This window comes from Molossus molossus, unplaced genomic scaffold (assembly GCF_014108415.1).
Source record: "Molossus molossus isolate mMolMol1 unplaced genomic scaffold, mMolMol1.p scaffold_m16_p_10, whole genome shotgun sequence".
NCBI classification, from domain to species: domain Eukaryota; kingdom Metazoa; phylum Chordata; class Mammalia; order Chiroptera; family Molossidae; genus Molossus; species Molossus molossus.
The window spans coordinates 44,709,351-44,731,170 of NW_023425345.1; the positions used below are offsets into that span (position 1 = coordinate 44,709,351).

The 21,820-nt window shown below is 38.3% G+C and overlaps 1 protein-coding gene across 10 annotated transcripts in view; it reads right to left on the reverse strand.

Annotated features, from left to right (window-relative positions):
• The window catches only part of YAF2 (YY1 associated factor 2), an 84,065-nt gene that overhangs the window by 48,465 nt on the left and 13,780 nt on the right, over positions 1–21,820 (reverse strand). For 3 of the 10 annotated variants that reach the window (XR_004958254.1, XR_004958255.1, XR_004958253.1), the window contains 2 exons: positions 15,449–15,520; positions 15,251–15,355 (listed from right to left, as the gene is read on the reverse strand). The exons of 1 other annotated variant lie outside the window; for it this stretch is intronic. Coding sequence is in view for 1 of the 9 variants with exons in the window: in XM_036250669.1 (XP_036106562.1) it covers positions 15,449–15,520 (72 nt within the window). In the remaining 8 variants the exon portion in view is untranslated. Of the gene's footprint in view, positions 1–15,250; positions 15,356–15,448; positions 15,582–17,651; positions 18,314–21,820 lie in introns of those variants that run through there. 6 more of the 10 variants (XR_004958251.1, XR_004958252.1, XR_004958250.1 and 3 more) reach the window with 3 other exon arrangements.

Below are 21,820 nucleotides of genomic sequence, written 5' to 3' on the forward strand. Positions count from 1 at the left end.
TCACCATTAAGCGTGACAGTTGCTGTTTGAAAGACAGCCTTTACTGGAAGAAAAGAGTTCAATTCTCTTCACAGTTTAAGGGTTACTTAAAAAAAAAATCAATAGACACCAACTTTTATCATATATTTTCACTAAATCTTTCAAGATACTGTTCCCTAAGTCTTATAAATTACATGGATATTTTTTTCAAATATTGAACTCTCCTTACATTCTTATCTTAATTATAATTTTTATGTCTCTATTCATAAATGAGATTGAATTTAATATATTTCCCCTTGTATATTCTTTCCAATTTAGCTTTCAAGGCTAAACTTGTCTGATAAATGAGCAAGGTAGCTTTCCCTTTTTCTCTATTATCTGGGTCAGTTTGTATAAAATTGTGATTGCCCTGGCCACTGTGGCTCAGTTGGTTCAGTGTCCTCCCATTCACCGAGAGGACTGGGGTTCAATTCCTATTCAGGGCACATGTCCGGATTGTGGGCTTGATCCTCAGTAGGAGTGCAGGAGGCAGCTGATCTGTTTCTCACATTGATGTCTCTCTCTCCCCTCACTTCTCCCTTATCTCTAAAATCAATAAATACATAAAACAAAAGTAGGATTATCTGTTCTGCAAAAGTATATCTGTAATTATGATAACAAATATCACAATTAAAACTATTCCTTTGATGAACCGAAAAATGGCGGCGGAGTGAACGGAGCTACACAGACCGTCTCCCAGAACCAAACTGGAATTACAACTATAACACAGACAAATCGACGGGAAAAAACAACAGAAAAGCAGCTTGCGAGGACCATACAACAAGGGACACTGACTCCATCCTGGTAGGCTTGCTAAGGCGCGAGACGGGGCTGGGAGCCCGGCAGCTCGGCAGCGGCCTTAGCTGGGAGCAGCGCCCTCGGGTTACACTCCCAGGCGGCTCCACAGCGCAGACGGGACAGAGGCTGAAACAGCCACAGCCACTCACCTTGGGCTCCGGCAGAGGGAGGGTGGACTGGACTGGAACTGTGTCGGGACACTCGGGGTTTGGAGGGCGCTCAGAGCTTTGGCCGAGTTGCTGCCACCCAGGATGGTGTCCACATTGCTCCTTCCCAGGGCTCTGAGAGAGGCAGCAGCCCCTCCCTCGGAGATCCAACCCCACCCTGTGGGCCTCTGAAGTGCTAATTGAGGCTCACTAACAACCAGCATCTGCCCCACCCTCCTGAAAGCCCCTTGGCTGAGCACCAGAGGGAGTTTTTCAATCAACTGACAACCCAAAACTCATCAAGAAACCAAGACTGCTAGCCTCCAGGCAAAAAGCTAGAGGATAACAGTACCTTTCCTGGGCTGGCAACTTTAACCAGGAAAGTAAGACTTGACAGTGGTGTTCAACGTGGGTCCTCCCTCGCTCATCTAAACACAGGAGAGGGAGCCACAAACAGCAGAACACCAACACCCACAGGGAGAACTTGACAGGCTCCAAAGCCCACAGTGATAGCCAAAATGGTGAAACACAGAAACAGAAGCCAAATGAAAGAGCAAGAGACCTCCACCGAAGATGAGATCAATGTGGAGCAATTAGGCATGTTAACAGAGCTAGAATTCAGAGCCATGATCTTGAGGAAGCTGAACAGCATGAGTAAGGACATAGAGACACTGAAAATAAGCCAACTGGAAATTAAAAACCAACAAGAAGAGATAAAAAATGATATATCAGAAATGAAAAACACATTGGAAGGTTTAAAAAGCAGAGTAGAGCCCTGGCCAGTTTGGCTCAGCGGTTAGAGCGTCCACCTGCGGTCCAGAGAGACCCGGGTTCGGTTCCCGCTAAGGGCATGTACCTCGGTTGCAGTTTGTCCCCGGCCCTGGTTGGTCATGCGGGTGGCAGCCACTCGATGTGGCCCTTTCACATCGATGTTTCCCTCTCTTTCTCTCCCTCCCACTCTGTCTGTACAAAAAAAAAATGGAAAAATGTCCTCGAATGAGGATAAAAAAAAAAATAAATAAAAAAAAAATAAAAAGCAGAGTAGAGGAAGCTGAGGACCGGATCAGTGAATTAGAAGACAGGGTAGAAAATCAACCAATCAGAAAAACAAAAGGAAAAAACTATTAAAAAACAGGGAGACAGCTTAAGAGAACTATGGGACAACTGGAAACGTAATAATATTCGCATCATAGGAGTCCCCGAAGAAGAAGAAAAGGAGCAAGGGATAGAGAATATATTCAAAAAAATAGTGAGAGAAAACTTCCCTAATTTGGTGAAGGAAGAAGGCATTCAAGTTCAAGAAGCACAGAGAGTCCCAAGTAAGAAGAACCCAAACAGGCCCACACCAAGACACATAGTAATTAAAATGCCACAAATTAAAGACAAAGAGAGAATCCTAAAAGCAGCAAGAGATAAGCAACAGGTTACCTACAAAGGGAACCCCATAAGGCTCTTAGCTGATTTCTCACAAGAAACACTACAGGCCAGAAGGGAATGGCATGAAGTAATCAAAGTCATGAAAAACAAGAATCTGAATCCAAGACTACTCTACCCAGCAAGGCTATCATTCAAAATAGAAGATCAAATAAAGAGCTTCCCAGACAAAAAAAGGCTAAGGGAATACATTAGCACCAAACCAGCACTGCAAGAAATGTTAAAAGGACTGCTGTAATTAGCAGTAGAAATGGGAAGAAAAATAGAACCACACTAAACAAAAATGGCAATAAATAAGTACATATCAATAATCACCTTAAACGTAAATGGATTGAATGCTCCCATAAAAAGACACAGAGTAGCTGATTGGATAAGAAAGCATGACTCATCTATATGTTGTTTACAAGAGACCCACCTCTCAACAAAAGACTCACATAGGTTGAAAGTGAAGGGATGGAAAAAAATGTTCCAAGCAAATGGAAAGCAAAAAAAAGCTGGGGTAGCAATTCTCATATCTGATAAAATAGATTTCAAAATGAAGACCATAACTAGAGACAAAGACGGCCACTACATAATATTGAAAGGATCTATCCAACAGGAAGATATAACCTTGATAAACATATATGCACCCAATATAGGAGCACCAAAATATATTAAAAATCTTCTGGAGGACTTCCAAGGAGAAATCGACAACAATACAATCATAGCAGGGGACTTCAACACCCCATTGACAGCACTGGATAGATCCTCTAGGCAAAAAATTAGCAAGGAAACAGAGACTCTAAATGAAGCACTAGACCAAATGGATTTAATAGATATCTACAGAGAATTACACCCCAAAACTACAGAATTCACATTCTTCTCAAGTGCACATGGAACATTCTCAAAGATAGACCACATGATAGGACACAAACTAAATCTCTACAAGTTCAAGAAGATTGAAATCATATCAAGCATCTTCTCAGATCACAATGGCATGAAACTAGAAATCAATTGCAACAAGAACATGCAAAGACATTCCAACACATGGAGGCTAAATAGCATGTTATTAAACAATGAATGGGTCACCGAGGAGATCAGGAAGAAATTAAAAACTTCCTGGAAACCAATGAAAATGAACACACAACAACACAAAATCTATGGGATGCAGCGAAAGCAGTTCTGAGAGGGAAGTTCATAGCACTACAGGCCTACCGCAAAAAAACAAGAGAAATTTCTAATTGACTGTCTAACCTCACAACTTAAAGAATTAGAAAGCAAACAAAAAGAAAACCCCAGAGCAAGTAGAAGGAAGGAAATAGTAAAGATCAGAGCAGAAATAAATGACATAGAGACCAAAAAAACAATTCAAGGGATCAATGAAACAAAGAGCTGGTTTTTCGAAAAGATAAACAAGATTGATGGACCCTTAGCTAGACTCACCAAGAAACAAAGAGAGAGAACCCAAATACACAAAATCAGAAACGGAAGAGGAGAAGTAACAACCAACACCGCGGAAATACAAAAGATCGTTAACAACTACTACGAACAACTATATGGCAACAAATTCGACAATCTAAGCGAAATGGACAAATTTCTAGAAACACAGTCTCCCAAAACTATTCCCGGAAGAGATAGAAAACTTGAACAGACCAATAACAACTAAGGAAATTGAAGAGGTAATCAAGACTCTCCCAGCAAACAAAAGCCCAGGCCCAGATGGCTTCACGGGGGAGTTTTACCGAACATTCAAAAAAGAACTAACACCCATTCTCCTCAAACTCTTTCAAAAAATTCAAGAAGGCCCTGGCCGGTTTGGCTCAGCGGTTAGAGCATCGGCCTGCGGTCCGGAGAGACCCGGGTTCGGTTCCCGCTAAGGGCACGTACTTCGGTTGCAGTTTGTCCCCGGCCCTGGTTGGTCGTGCGGTGGCAGCCACTCGATGTGTCCCTTCACGTCGATGTTTCTCTCTCTCTGTCTCTTCCTCTCTCTCCCTCCCACTCTATCTGTACAAAAAATGGAAAAATGTCCTCGGGTGAGGATAAATAAATAAATAAATAAATAAATAAATAAATAAATAAATAAATTCAAGAAGAAGGAAGACTACCAAACACGTTCTATGAAGCCAGCATAATTCTAATTCCAAAACCAGAAAAAGACACTACAAAGAAAGAAAACTACAGGCCAATATCCCTGATGAACATAGACGCCAAAATCCTGAACAAAATATTAGCAAATCGGATCCAGAAATACATCAATAAAATTATTCACCATGACCAAGTGGGATTCATCCCAGGGATGCAAGGCTGGTACAACATTCGCAAATCAATAAACGTGATACACCACATAAACAAAATGAAGAATAAAAACCACATGATCATATCAATAGATGCTGAAAAGGCATACGACAAAATCCAGCATCCATTTCTGATAAAAACGCTCAGCAATGTAGGAATAGAGGGATCATATCTCGACATAATAAAGGCCATATATGAAAGACCTACAGCCAACATCACACTTAATGGACAGAAACTAAAAACATTTCCATTAAGAACAGGAACAAGACAGGGATGTCCACTTTCGCGACTCTTATTTAACATTGTACTGGAAGTCTTAGCCACAGCAATCAGACATGAAGAAAAAATGAAAGGGATCCAAATTGGAAAGGAGGAAGTGAAACTGTCATCATTTGCAGATGACATGATTTTATACATAGAAAACCCTAAAAACTCCATCAAAAATCTATTAGACTTAATAAATGAATTTGGCAAAGTAGCAGGATACAAAATTAACGTCAAGAAATCGATGGCATTCTTGTACACCAATGATGAACTCACAGAAAGAGAAACTGAAAAAACAATCCCATTTACCATCGCGCCAAAAAAATTACGATACCTAGGAATAAACTTAACCAAAGAAGTAAAGGACCTATTTGCAGAAAACTACAGGTCATTGAAAATAGAAATAGAGGAAGATATAAAAAAGTGGAAGCACATACCCTGTTCATGGATTGGAAGAATTAACATCATTAAAATGTCCATACTATCCAAAGCAATCTATAGATTCAATGCAATCCCCATCAAAATACCAACGACATATTTCACAGAACTAGAACAAATACTTCAAAAGTTCATATGGAACCAAAAAGACCCCGAATAGCCACAGCAATCTTGAAAAAGAAGAACAAAGTAGGTGGGATCACAATACCAGATGTCAGGTTATACTACAAAGCGACTGTAACCAAAACAGCCTGGTACTGGCACAAGAACAGGCATATAGACCAGTGGAACAGAACTGAAAACCCAGAAATGGACCCAAGGCAATTCGCTCAATTAATATTTGACAAAGGTGGCAAGAGCATACAGTGGAGTGAAGACAGCCTCTTTAATAAATGGTGTTGGGAAAATTGGACAGCTACATGCAAAAAAATGAAACTAGACCATCAACTTACACCATACACAAAAATAAACTCGAAATGGATAAAAGACTTAAATGTGACCCGTGAATCCATAAAAATTCTAGAAGAAAATGTAGGCAACAAAATTTCGGACATCATACGGAGCAGAATTTTCACTGATACATCACCTAAGGCAACAGAAATAAAGGAGAAAATGAACACATGGGACTACATCAAACTAAAAAGCTTCTGCACAGCAAAAGACACAATCATGAAAATGGAAAGGCAACCCACTGTATGGGAGAACATCATTTCCAATGATGTATCAGATAAGGGGTTAATCTCCAATATATATAGAGTGCTCATACAACTCCACAAAAGGAAGACAAAGAACCCAATTAAAAAATGGGCAGAGGAGCTGAATAGACACCTCTCCAAACAGGACATACAAATGGCCAAAAGACATATGAAGAAATGCTCAACATCACTAATCATCAGAGAGATGCAAATTAAAACAACAATGAGGTATCACCTCACACCTGTCAGAATGGCCACCATCAACAAATCATCAAACAACAAGTGCTGGGGAGGGTGTGGAGAAAAGGGAACTCTAATACACTGCTGGTGGGAATGCAGACTGGTGCAGCCGCTGTGGAAAACAATATGGTGCTACCTCAAAAAATTAAAAATTGAACTTCCATTTGACCCAGTGATCCCACTGCTGGGAATATACCCTAAGAAGCCTGAAACACCAATCAGGAAGAATATATGTACCCCCATGTTCATAGCAACACTATTTACAATAGCTAAGATCTGGAAACAGCCCAAGTGTCCACCAGTAGACGAATGGATAAAAAAGCTGTGGTACATATACACAATGGAGTACTATGCAGCGGTAAGAAAGAAAGATCTCTTATCCTTTGAGACGACATGGAGGGACCTGGAAAGTATTATCCTAAGTGAAAGAAGCCAAGCAGAAAAAGACAAATACCACATGATCTCACTTATATACGGAATATAATGAACATAACAGTCTGAGGAATACAGTAGACCCAGACACATGGAAGTAGGGCACAGACTGACATCCTTCAGAAGAGGGGATGGGAGGATGGGGGGGTGGGGGGGTGGGAAGAGATAAACCACAGAACTTATATGCATGTACGCATGACCAATGGACATGGACAACTAAGCCGGGGACGGGGCGGAGGTGGGGTGGGGTGGGGGGTGCCAATGGGGTAAAAAGGTAAAATATCTGTAACAAAAAAATAAATAAAAATTCATTAAAAAAAAAAAAAAACTATTCCTTCTGAGACAAATTGGTAGTTACAGAATAGTCACAGGGATATAAAATACAGCACAGAGAATATAGTCAACAATACTGTAATAACTATGTATGTTGTCAGATGAATACAAGATTTACTGGGATGATCACTTAGCAAGTTATATAATGTCTAATCACTGAGTTGTACACCTGAAACTAATATAATATTGTATGTCAACTGTAATTTAAAAATAAAAAATTATTTTAAGTGAAAAAAACCTATTCCTTCTGGAACCACTTCACACCAGTGAGGATGGCTATAGTCAAACACATAATGAAAAGTGTTGGTGAGGATGTGGAAAAATTGGGGCCCTCATACATTGCTGGTGAGAAAGTAACCTGTCAGTTCCTCATAAAGTTAACATCAAGTTACCATGTGACTAGTAATTCCACTTCTACGTATATATCCAAGAGAAATGAAAACAAATGTCTACATAAAAACTGTACACAATGCTCATAACAGGATTATTAATAATAGGCAAAAACTGGGAAACAATCCAAATATCCTTCAACTGATACATGGATAAACAAAATGTGGTATACCCATACAATGAAATATGACTTGGCAATAAAAAGCAATGATGTGTATTGATACATGCTACAACAATGGTTGGACCTTAAAAATATTATCCTAAATGAAAGAACTGAATCACAATAAGCTATATATTAAATTATTCCATTTATATGAAATGCCTACAATAGGCAAATCTATAGACACAGAGAGTGGATTACTGGTCGTCTGACACTGTGGAGAACTGGGATTGAACGCTAATAGGTACAGAGTTTCTTTCTGAGGTAATAAAAATATTCTAAAATTGACTGTGGTCATGGTTGCACCTCTCTGTAAAAATACTAGATATTAGCCTGGCCAGTGTGGCTCAGTGGTTGAGCTTCGACCCATGCACCAAGAAGTTGCCGTTTTAACTCCCAGTCAGGGCACATGCCCAGGTTGTGGGCCAAATCCTCGGTGGGGGGGGCATGCAGGAGGCGGCCAATTGATGTTCTCTCTCATCAATGTTTCTATCTTTCTCTCCCTCTCCACTCACCTCTCTCTAAAATCAATAAAGAAAACATTTTTAAAAAAACTAGAAATTAGTGAATTGTACATTCTAAATGGGTAAATAGTGTAGTTTGTGAATTATAACTTAAACGCGCTACTTTTTAAAAATATCTCTTAGGGAAATTTACATCTTTAATTTCTTAAATGGTTTTTAGTTTCTTTTGGATTTTCTTTTACTTCTACAGTCAATTTTGGAATGATCTTTTCCCCCTAGAAAACAGACCATTTAACATGTTTTAAAAATTTTAGCCCTGGCCAGTTTGGCTCAGCGGTTAGAGCGTCGGCCTGCGGTCCGGAGAGACCCGGGTTCGGTTCCCGCTAAGGGCACGTACTTCGGTTGCAGTTTGTCCCCGGCCCTGGTTGGTCGTGCGGGTGGCAGCCACTCGATGTGTCCCTTCACGTCGATGTTTCTCACTCTCTCTCCCTTCCTCTCTCTCCCTCCCATTCTATCTGTACAAAAAATGGAAAAATATCCTCGGGTGAGGATATAAAAAAAAAAAAAAAATTTTATGTACATATGAATTAAAAGTGATTTCTTGTGATCTTTAAAATTACAATAGTACTTGTAATTATATTCCTTTTTTATATGAAATTGCCTTGCAATTATAGTCCATTTAAAAATTTTATCTGTCGCCCTGGCCGGTTTGGCTCAGCGGTTGGAGCGTCGGCCTGTGGTACAGAGAGACCCGGGTTCGGTTCCCGCTAAGGGCATGTACCTTGGTTGCAGTTTGTCCCCGGCCCTGGTTGGTCGTGCAGGTGGCAGCCACTCGATGTGTCCCTTCACACTGACGTTTCTCTCTCTCTCTCCCTCCCGCTCTATCTGAACAAAAAATGGAAAAATGTCCTCGGGTGAGGATAAAAAAAAAAAAAAATTTTATTTGTCATCTATTTCCTGATGAGTATTTTCAGAACATAACAGTAAAGAACCAACTTTGATTTGAATTTAACATCACTATTGTTTTTATTGTTATTTTCTATCTTACCAAATTCCACATTTAATTTTATTTTCCCCCTGTCTCTTCTTTCTTTGGTTTTATTTTCTCCTTTTGTTAGTTGAATATCTGGCTATGTGGCTCATTTATTTTCTTTCAGCCTAATACATGCATTTATTATTTTGTTGTAGTTGTTAATCATCACCGGAAGATCTTTTTTCATTGATTTTTAGAGAGAGTGGAAGGGAGAGTGCGAGAGAGAAACATTGATGAGAGACACATCAACTCGTTGCCTCCACATGGCCAGGGACCAAACCTGCAACCCAAACCCACGACCCTTCAGTCCACAGTTGACTCTCTAACCACTGAGCAAAACTGGCCAGGGCAATACATGCATTTAAAGTTACAAATTTACCCTTAAAATCCCACTTTTCTTGTATTCCTCACATCTTGATATAATGTTTTGTTGTAATTAAGGTCTAATTATTTCATAATTTCCACTTAATTCTTTTTTTTTTTTGCCTGTATTTTTTTTAGTGTAATGGTATCTTTTTTTTTGTTACAGATGTTTCTCCTTTTTTCCCATTGACTCCCTCCTTCCTATCTCCTCCAACCCCGTGCCCAGTTTTGTTGTCTATGTCCATCAGTAATGCATACATACATGTAAGTTCTGTGGTTTATCCCCCCCTTCTGAAGATTGTCAGTCTGTACCTTACTTCTTCATCTCTGGGTCTATTTCGTTCATCAGTTTGGTTAATTCATTATATTCCACAAATAAGTGAGATCATGTGATATTTGTCTTTCTCTGCTTGGCTTGTTTCACTTAGGATAATACTTTCCAGGTCCCTCCATGTCATCTCAAAGGATAAGAGATCTTTCTTTCTTACAGCTGCATAGTATTCCATTGTGTATATGTACCACAGCTTTTTTATTCACTTGTCTACTGATGGACATTTGGGTGTTTCCACATCTTAGCTATTGTAAATAGTGCTGCTATGAACATAGGGATACATATATTCTTTCTGATTGGTGTTTCAGGCTTCTTAGGGTATATTCCTAGAAGTGGGATCACTGAGTCAAATGGCAGTTCAATTTTTAATTTTTTGAGGTAACACCATAGTGTTTTCCATAGTGGCTGCACCAGTCTGTATTCCCACCAGCAGTGTACTAGTGTCCCCTTTTCTCTACATCCTTGCTAGCACTTGTTGTTTGATTTGCTGATGGCGGCCATTCTGACAGGTGTGAAGTGATACCTCATTGTTGTCTTAATTTGCACCTTTCTGATGATTAGTGACATTGAGCATTTTCTCATATGTCTCTTGGCCATTTGTATGTCCTGCATGGACAGGTGTCTCTTTAGGTCCTCTGCCCATTTTTTTTTTTTTTTGCAGGAGGGAGAGAGAGGAAGAGAGAGATGGAGAGAAACATTGATGTGAAAGGGACACATCGAGTGGCTGCCACCTGCACGACCCAACCAAGGCCGGGGACAAACTGCAACCGAGGCACATGCCCTTAGCGGGAACCGAACCCGGGTCTCTCTGGACCGCAGGCCGACACCCTAACCGCTGAGCCAAACTGGCCAGGGCCTCTGCCCATTTTTTAATTGGGTTCTTTGTCTTCCTTGTGTTGAGTTGTGTAAGTACTCTATATATTTTGGAAATTAACCCCTTATCTGATGTATCGTTGGCAATTGTGCTCTCCCATATGGTGGGTTCCCTTTCCATTTTGATGGTTGTTTCTTTTGCTGTGCAGAAGCTTTTTAGTTTGACATAGTCCCATGTATTGTTTCCTTTGTTTCTCTTGCCTTAGGCGTTGTTATCAGTGAAAATTCTGCTGCATATGTCTGAAATTTTGTTGCCTACATTTTCTTCTTAAAAAAGTCGTCATTTTGTCTTCAATACTGCTTCCCTACCATTCTCTGCATCATCTCCTCTGGAATTCCAATAAAACATTCATTTGGAGCTTTTCAATGTAGCTTCTAAGGCATCTTAGCTTTTCTTTCATATTTTTCATCTCTTTATTTCCTTGTGCTGTACCTTGAGTTACCAGTTATCTAGAAATTAACTTCTTTCTTCAGCTGAGTCTAATATTCTACTATGTCCATTTATGGAGTTAAAACTTCCTATATATTTTTCATTTTCAGTATTTCAACTGACTACTTTATATGTCTATATATTTGCTCTTTTATTGTCCTTGTTCAATTATAATTCAATATACTCTTAATAAAAAAAAAAGGGAATAGATACATTTTAAGCTAATACACTTTTAGGTAAAATGTTCTTTGAAAAGTTCTCCATTATAAAACTCTTCTTTAATGTAAAAAAAAAAAATTTTCTTACAAGTTCTCTTGCTGGCTATGCTATCTACCAAATGTGGTCCCACTGTGCCTACCTCATCAAGGCATGGAAAGAACAAGTTCTATTATTCCCATTTTAGAATTAGAGAAACTGAAGCATGGTAAAGTTCTTTTTAAAATACTTTCTCCCCAAGGTTTTTTTAATATCAAAGCCACAGAAAAGTTAAAAGTACAATGTATGCCCTTTACCTAGGTTCAAAATTAACATCTGCAACATTTGCTTTATCTTTCTTATCTCTCTTTATATATGCATATACACACCACACCCAAATACCTCCATTTTCTTTTCTGAGCCCATTCCTAAACCCATTGCAATACTTCAATTCTAAATATTTTAGTATATACCTCTAAAAAAATAAGGCCATTCTCAATATAACCATCATACCATTATCGAACCAAAAAAAAACCAAAACCATGAGATGGAACAGTCTCTTATGTGGACGTGTATAAGCAGACACAAAATAAGCACTGAAGTCATCTGACTAAATGTTCTTTTTTTTTTTTGTATGTGCCCCTAGCGGGAACCGAACTTGGGACTCTCTGGTCCACAGGCCCACACTCCAACCACTGAGCCAAACTGGCCAGGGCTGACTAAATGTTCTTTGTCTTGGCTTGTCTATTGAACCTGAAATGGTTCTCTGGTGGGCTATTTAGAAGTGATACTCAATCTGTCAAAAAGCATTTCCTTCTTCAAGGAAACAGACCTTGAAAACATTTCATTTACTGCTTCATCAGACAGATATACTTAAATCCAATTCTTCTAAATTAAGCAATAACTTTCTAATATAGTCAAACCTCAAAAATCAAGTATACTGACCAGCCAGTGTGGCTCAGTGGATTGAGCGTTACCCCATGGACTGAGAGGTCCTGGTTCGATTACCAGTCAGGGCACATGCCCAGGTTTCGGGCTTGTTCCTCAGTAGGGGGAGTGCAGGAGTTAGCTGATCAATGTGTCTCTCTCACATCGATGTTTCTCTCTCTCCTTTCCCTCTCTCTCTCTAAAAAAAGCAATAAAAACATATTTTTAAAAAATCAAGTATACTAAATTTCCAGTTTGTTTTCTAATACTACAGAGTCTTAAAGTCAATCTAATTAGCTCTCTCAAAACTATACACTCTTCTGTAATGTTCCATAGGAGAAGTTTATATTGTACTAAACAATTATAATTTCACTATACCAGTTTTTAGGAGAAATATTTGTGTTCTTAAGAAAAACATACAGTATGAGTAGCACTGATAAGCCAAATAAACCTGTTTATAAGTGAAAAAACTGTTAAGTATATTTGTGAATTTAGATTAAAAAAAGTTTTTCAGCCCTGGCCAGTTTGGCTCAGCGGTTAGAGCGTCGGCCTGCGGTCCGGAGAGACCTGGGTTCGGTTCCCGCTAAGGACACGTACTTCGGTTGCAGTTTGTCCCCGGCCCTGGTTGGTCGTGCGGGTGGCAGCCACTCGATGTGTCCCTTCACGTCAATGTTTCTCTCTCTCTCTCCTTCCTCTCTCTCCCTCCCACTCTATCTGTACAAAAAATGGAAAAATATCCTCGGGTGAGGATAAAAAAAAAAAAAAAAAAAGTTTTTCAGTGGATACAATTTAATCTCAGTCACTGATGTTAGGAACTATATAAGATAAAGACAATAAAATCCTATCCTTGATGTACTGGCTGGTGGCTTGGTTGGAGAATCCCTGTGTATGGAAAGGTAGCAGGTTCACTATCCAGTAAGGGCACATAACTAGGTTGAAGCTTTGATCTCTGATCAGGGTATATATGTGCTCTCTCATATCTCTCTCTGTCTCCCCCACCACCATCACCGGTCCCTCCCTTCCTCCCCTCCTATTCTCTCACCCCCTTTCTTCCCCCTCTTCCTTCTCCCTACCTCTCTCCAAAATCAATGAGCATATCTTTGGGTGAGGATTAAAAAAAATCCTGCCCAGCCGGAGTGGCTCAGTGGTTAAGCGATGACCCATATACAAAGAGGTCACCGGTTTGATTCCCAGTCAGGGCACTTGCCCAGGTTGTGGGCCCAATCCCCAGTGGGGAGCATGCAGGAGGAGGCCAATCGATGTTCTCTCTCATCAATGTTTCTCTCTCTCCCTCTCCCTTCCTCTCTCTCTAAAATAAATAAAGAAAAAATATTTTTAAAAAAATTCTATCCTTGCCCTGGCCAGTTTGGCTCAGCAGTTGAGCATTGGCCTGTGGACCAAAGAGTCCAGGGTTTGGTTCCTGCTAGGGGCACGTACCACTAAAAAAAAAAAAAAATTCTATCCTTGTCTTGTTCTCAAAGAACGTACAAATCAGCTTGAGTTTTATTTCAAAAGAAACAGCAATATAACCTGAAACTAATATTTAAAGGCAAAACTGTGTCATATGGATAAGAATTATATCTCTAATCACAGAAGTGTTTAAAATCAATCTACAATGAAATAACAGCTAACAAGAGGAGTGTTTACTATGTGCTGCTAGGCACTGTCCTAAGTACATTCCATGAATTAACTCAGTCCTAACAGCAATCTCATGTTTCCACTCACAGAAACAGAGGTAACAGAGAGGTGAGAGCATACAAGGATTTATGTAAGTGGTACAACTTGACCACAACCTTCAAGTACAGAAAAGTAGAATGGAAAAGAAGGTCATTTCAAGAAAATGGAAAAGCACCAACCAAAATTTAAATATTACAAGTGTCCAGGTGAGACCAAACAAACAAAAGTTCCAAACTGAAGAAATTAGGGCAAGATAAACAGAATGGAATTGGATTATGAGAGGCCTTAAGTACCTAGCAAATAGATGGAAAATGTTTTTTTTAATCCTCATCCAAGGACATTTTTCCATTTTTTTGTTCAGATAGAGTGGGAGGGAAAGAGAGAGAGAGAGAGAGAGAGAAACATCGACGTGAAAGGGACACATCGAGTGGCTGCCACCCTCACGACCAACCAGGGCCGGGGACAAACTGTAACCGAGGTATGTGCCCTTAGCGGGAACCAAACCTGCATCTCTCTGGACCACAGGCTGACACTCTAACCCGCTGAGCCAAACCGGCTAGGGCATAGATGGAAATTTTATAAAATAGTTAGAGCAGGGTATCACTACAGTGTCCTTTCAGAAATGGTAACCTGTAACAGTGTAGAATGAGTGAAAGAGAAATGAGAAGCAAGGAACTCTGTCCATTTCTAACATTTACATGCCAGCTGAATAAATTATCTGGTACCCGAGGAACCAGAGAGCACACATTGAACCAACTGCGCCACCCGTCACATCAATAAGCCCATCCACTATGAACAAGGAAGTGATAAATATAATTGCCTGGAATTACTTTCCAAATATACCTCCAGTGAAGTTAAAAGGCACACTGAAAACTATGTCAGTAAGAAGTGCTGGTCAAATTATATAAAATGATTTTTGCTATTCAGTACTATGCCAAAAGAATTTGGCCAAATTTGGCATAAGCATACATTTTACAGTGTTAAGTATTTAATTCAATAAAAGTAATATCACAAATTAATGAATTAACATAATATTTCAACATAGAGAGTTCCTAAATTGTTTTAAAACTATTATACTAGTTACCTTAAGGTAATAAACATAATTTTGATAAAAAGTCATTATGTAAATGACATACACTTTGACATTAATGTCACGTTTATTCATACACTATTTAAGAACTAGGTACTTATCGTCCATACACTAAATTCCATAATCCACATCAAACTTACAAAAATAAGCTATCACAAACAACTTCCTTTCTTTGTAATTAAAGGAAGTCCTTCTAAAGAGAAAAAATGTGAGAAAAAAATCTCAAGCTTGAAAAAACTAGATTACTTACCAGTAACTTGAGTTATCCTATTGGGTCTTTTCCCTCACAGATCCACCTCTCTTGCCCTTCTGTCCAGCATGAGATTCTTCCTGATGGACATCCACTGGAACTGAGGGGGCATGCAGTACAGACGTATATGTAAGAAAGTTGGGGGAATGGGATTTGGAAGATGCTAGAGACATGCTTCAGTGCACTTGCTTACCTTCCTGAAATTGGAAATTTCAACGGTTCCTTGGTCCTCGAAGCATTCACAATAACTTCAAAGAATGTGGATCTGTGGAGATTACCCAATAGGAGAACTCCAGTTACTGGTAAGTGATCCAGCTTTTTCTTCTCTATCAGAATAAGAAGATTATTTCATTTTATTTGAGATTATTAATACATATAGAACTACAGAGAAAAGGGTTGCAAATTTACTATATAACTACATATGCATGCACCAAAGTAAATACAGAAACTGTGATTTAACTACAATGTCAGCAAAAACTTCTGGCATTATTAGAAACACTAATAAAGCAAAAGAAAATGATTTGAATGGTTTCATTTTTAAATTTCCACTATAGTCCGGCCAGCGTGGCTCAGTGGTTGAGTGTCATCCCATGCACCAGGAGGTCACCAGTTCAGTTCCTGGTCAGGGCACATGCCTAGGTTGCGGGCCCCAATTCCCAGTGTGGGGCATGCAGGAGGCGGCCAATCAATGTTCTCTCTCATCGATATTTCTATCTCTCTCTCTCTCCTTTCCCCACTCTATTAAAAAATAAAAAATGAAAATAATAAATTTCCACTATAATGGCAGTTATATTTTAATATACAATTAGCTATCAAACCATTCCATTTCACTAAATCGACACCATAGTTTTCAATATTAGTACAAGGATAATTACTTAATCAAAATCTGTCATTTCTTAACTAGCCATTGTCACTAACATTCACTGAATTTTGGTGTAGAGGCCACTACAGTGGATTAGCAATATCTAAGACTTCAAATAAAAAGCATTAATATAAGTCCCATTCATCACTCAAGAAGTCTTTAAAATAACCATTTGCCACCTATAACAAACCGACCACACACACACATAAAAGTATGCCAGGCCATGAATAAATAACAATGCTGATTCTAATGTAAATACTTGTACAAAGTAGTATAGTAATATTTTTTATTAACTGTTACACTTTTTAAATAATTGCCTAAAAATGGACCTGTCATTAAAAAAAATCTAACTGTTTCTAACAAAAGGAAAAAAGTCTACTCAACAGCCTGGCCGGTGTGACTCAGTGGATAGAGTGTCATCTCATGGACTGTGAGGTCCCAGTTCAATTCCCCGTCAGGGCACAAGCCAGGGTCACAGACTCCATCCCCAGTAGGGGGCATGCAGGAGGCAGCAGATAGATGTTTCTCTCTCACACTGATATTTCTCTCTCTTTTCCCCTTCCTCTCTCTCTAAAAAAAAAAAATCAATAAAAACATATTTTTTTTAAAAAGTCTTCCCAACAGAACTTTATCTTCAAGCTCACATTAACATGTCCTACTTATTACCTTTAACTCAATACATATTAATCAGGCATATGTTCATTTTAATGTGCTACAGCAGTGATGACTTCAAACACTAATTCTTGTTGAAGAGAGAGATGTTTCAGTAATACACCTCCCTTTTACCATTATGTTACTAAATAACCACCCCATCCCCACTTTCAGAAAACTATGGTTTTATGGTTCTTCATTCTATAGAAACAAATTAAAAATAATGTATACTTTTTCCTTTGTTTTAATGGTAAATAGGACAAAATCATGTATAAAATAATAATTCAACAAAAAATTGAAAATGTAATTCTACTAAAAACCTTACATTTCAATCTTGTTATGAGGTACTATTTGCATTTTGTAAAGACCAACAGCACACATGTCAAGATTTTTGGTAGATTTCTACTTAATTTTAAGATATAAATTGTCTTTAGTAAATTATATCAATTTTTCTATAAATCTTACTTTTAAAAATAACTAATTAATGAATTCGTCTTTAAATGATTCATTCACTCAAACAGGGTCATTATACAGACTTCCATTTCTAACTGTAATACAAAGATAAACACCAAAAGAGTCATCTAGTTAACTTTTCTAGTTGATTAAATTCCTTGTCAACTTCTATTCCCTGAAGAGTGAGCAAGTACATGGCAAAAGGTCCTACATGTTTGGATTGATAAAACAAGACACAGGAATGCCCTGGCCAGTGTGGTACAGTGGTTACAGCATCAACCCTTGCACCAAAGGATCGCAGGTTCAATTCCCAATCAAGGGCACTTGCCTAGGTTGCAGGTTCGATTCCGGGTCCAGGCTGTGGTCGTGCCCAATTGATGTCTCTCTCACGTGGATGTTTCTCTCTCTTGTGCACATGCTCCGCCCCCTGCCACCCCCCCCCACGTCCCTCCCTTCCACTCTATCTAAAAAAAAAAAAACTGATGGAAGAATATCCTCAGGTGAGTATTAACAAAAAAGCATATACTTTTGTAGACAGTTAAAATCATCTGTTCTTAACATTTTTCTGATCCTAGTCCAAAATGTCAGGAGCATTATGTACAGTCTTTTATACACTAATTATAGTAAGTATCCAAGTTAATATGTAAAAATGCCAACAATTATGTCAACATAATAAGGAAGCCTAACTTTTACTCTTTAATTGATGTTTTTTTCTCATCTTTTGATTATAATATTAAAATTAATTTGACCAGAGTCTAAGTCCTGCATTAGATTTCAAATCAGTTCTTAATAACCATTTCAAAGTAAGCACACACCTTCCATGTAAAACTTTTATAAAACAATGGCAAATTTTTCTAACATAATAAATTTCAATATAGTCTGGTCAACAGTGACAATTTTCAAATGATTGCCTATATTCTAAGTAATAACTCTGCTAGTCAGCACTCATAAAATCGGAATCATGAGTACTCCACATCAAATGCAATGTACTGCACAGATGACTATCACTTTACAGACCAAATACAGATTTATGGAAAATGCTGTGATTTGCTTGATTAGCTGAACCACAAAGGGTGCAATGATTCACTCCTCCTAAAAACAAAAGATAAGGGATTCTTCAGACCATTCATGCTCCTTCACAATTAACCATGCAATTTTTCAAGTCTTCAAATTACTGCACATTTACTTACCACTTAAAAAATTCTTGATACCAAGATGGACCCAATTTGTTTTTATTAATTTCTATAGCTATAATCAGGAACTACCTGTGAAAGTACAGGCTTAATGATAGATTTTTACTAGATATTTAAAGCTCTATTCCTTGAGAAACAACGTTAGATACTAATTTTACTCATCTCCCAATCTACTAATATTAGCCTTCTTTATTTAACCTACAAATATAATTCAGAACTGATGGAACTATCATGAAAAGCTTAGTACAAGCACTATGCAAGATTATCTTGTTACAACTTAAAAAATATTTTTAATGCCACATTTGTTAAAATACACATTACATAAAATGCAAGGAGATATTTAAGATTCTGGCTGATGGAAGTAAAGGCCATTTGACATGGCTGATCATATCCCTACCTTTTGAAAACATTCTTTTCCCTCTGTTTCTGTAACATTACACTTTCCTGGGCTTCTTACTCCATATTTAATTTTTCTTTCTCCTCCATTTCTTTTTTCTTTGTGGATGCTCTTTTACCACCACAAAAAAAGTAGTGATGTTCCTCAAGTTTGTGCCCTTAGGTTCTCTTTTCTCATGCTATGCAGTCTATTCTCTCCCTGATCTGTCTTACCAGTCCCATGCCTTGAACTCCATCTCATAGCCTTTCCTTCCTAAGCTTAAGCCCAACATATCCAACTGCCTCATATGTCTCCCCTTTCAGATTTCCCTCAGATACCTGAAATCAAACAAATATAAAAATGAACTATTATCTTACCCTAGACCTGCCCTTCTTCCTGTTCCCCATGTCAATAAGTTTCACCATTTACTTACCCAGCTACTTAATTAAGCCAAAATCTGGGACTCATCTTTGCTTCTTCCCACTCTACAATCCAACCTCTTACCTCACATAGCCATAGACAACCATCCATTAAATCCTAGAAATTTTCTCCTAAACATATCTAGAATCCATTCATTTCTCTTTCCCACTGATCCTATCCTTGTTGGGCCACTACTGTCTCTTGCCTAGACTACTGTCTCTTGGCTTCCACTAAATGGTCTCTGTGTCTCTAGTTAAGATTCAACAAACATGCCCGGCCTGTGTGACTCAGTGGACTGAGCATCATCCCATGGACTGAGAGGTCCCAGTTTGATTCCCAGTCAGGGCACATGCCCTGGCTGTGGGCTCAATTCCCGGTAGGAGGCAGCTGATCAATGTTCAATCTCACATCAATGTTTCTCTCTCTTCCTCCCTTCCTCTCTAAAAAAATCAATAAAAACATTTTTTTTAAAAAGATTCAACAAACAAGTAAGCAGGACATTAGACAATAAAATCCTGTATCTACTGCAGTTCCAACTATGCACTAAATTGATGGCAAAAGAAAACATTTTAAAATGCTGAGAAAGTCAAATACGAAGGTAACTTGGGTTTATATAAATTATAAATTCTTTTATCAAATAAAATGGGCATAATTAAACATACTCTACCCAACTCACAAGTCCATAAAATGAAATTACATTAATGTTCTTTGAAAAACAAGAGTGGAAAACAGTTTAAAACAGCAACAGAATCGGATAAATGATAAAGAGCTTTTGCAGTTCAATTAAGCATTATCAATACCTATGTAAGACACAGTGACAAGCATTGGGAATTTTTATTACTATAATTTATAATTATTATCTTTGTTATTAAGAACAGTACTAATTTTCTTACATCATTCATCACATTTAATCATCACCAAAAAGTCTTTTGGTTATATGGCCACAAGTGGCAAGGTGGGAATTTAAACTGAAATGTAATTATAGGATCAATGGTACTACTCTCAAGATTAGTCCAGGGAAGGAAAGAGAAACAGAAACAAAATATTTTCAATACACTGTGTAAATACAATCATCACATTTTGCACAGAACACTTTAAGAGTAATTGAAAGGGCATTTATTCTGGCCTAGGAATAAAGTAGTGCTTCTTGAGAGAGATGATGCTTAAGCAATCATAAAGAATTAGAAAGAAACCCTGGCCGGTTTGGCTCAGCGGTTAGAGCGTCCGCCTGTGGTCCGGAGAGACCCGGGTTCGGTTCCCGCTAAGGGCATATACCTCTGTTGCGGTTTGTCCCCGGCCCTGGTTGGTCGTGCGGGTGGCAGCCACTCGATGTGTCCCTTTCACATCGATGTTTCCCTCTTTCTCTCTTCCTCTCTCTCCCTCCCACTCTGTCTGTACAAAAGGTGGAAAAATGTCCTCGGATGAGGATTAAAAAAAAAAAGAAGAATTAGAAAGAAGTTGTGGAGGATGGCAATGTGCAAGGCAGAAGAAACAGCATAATATGACACATAATAAGATGACACAGTGTCCTAAAAAAGACCATGGTCATGCTCTCTGACAATCCAACCTTGAAAATAGATTTACTCTTTAACTACAGCAAATAGAAAAAATGCCGCTTTAACGGTTTCAATTCTTATGTGTATATTCACTGCTTACCACTATTAAACTATCAAAGTACTTTTTTCTTAACTTTTAAAAAATTTATTGATATTTAGAGAGAGAGAAACACCGATTGGTTGTTCCACTTATTTATGCATTCACTGGTTGTTTTCTTGTATGTGCCCTGACCAGGGATCAAAGACCAAACCCGAAACGTTGGCATATAAGGAGGCTCTAATCAATTGAGCTAATTGGCCAGGACCCAAACTGCTTTCTTGATGTTAGAACTTTTACTGATAAGGCCCAAATATTTATGTGACAGTCCACATCAGGTTACTATGGAAATGTTATTTTCTTGGTATAAAACACTCTTTTATTTATTAATTTTTTTTTTAGACAGAGGGGACAGAGAGAGAGAGAAGGAGAAGGAAAGAAAAAGAGAGAGATTTGTTGTTCACTCTTGTTTATTCATTCAATGGTTGTTTCTTGTATGTGCCCTGAGCAGAGATTGAACCTGCAACCTTAACGTATCAGAACAACACTCAAACCAACTGAACTACCCTACCAGGGCAGAAAACACTTGTTCTTATGTTCTGGGTTTTGTTAGTTACCCCACTAGAATCCACTTTTGACAATGTGAACTTTTATAACCCTGTATGAATTACATTACCACTTGTGTATTTATAATGTTTTTCACTAACATTTTTTAAGAACTTACTACACAGTGGGCACTGTGCCAAATACTTTCCAAGAATTATCTCATCTAATCCTCACAACAACTCTACCAGGTAGATGTTATCATCAACTCTATTTTACAAATGAAAAAAAAAAATGAGGCTCAAAAAGTTTAGTATCTTTCACAAGGTCACACAGTAAAGTGGTAAAACCAATATTTAAACTCAAAGAGAACTCCAGAGTCTAAACTCTTCACCACACTACTACATAATTATAGGAAATTATTAAACATCAAAGCTCTTTTCTTTTAACTTTCCATTATCACACTGAATACAC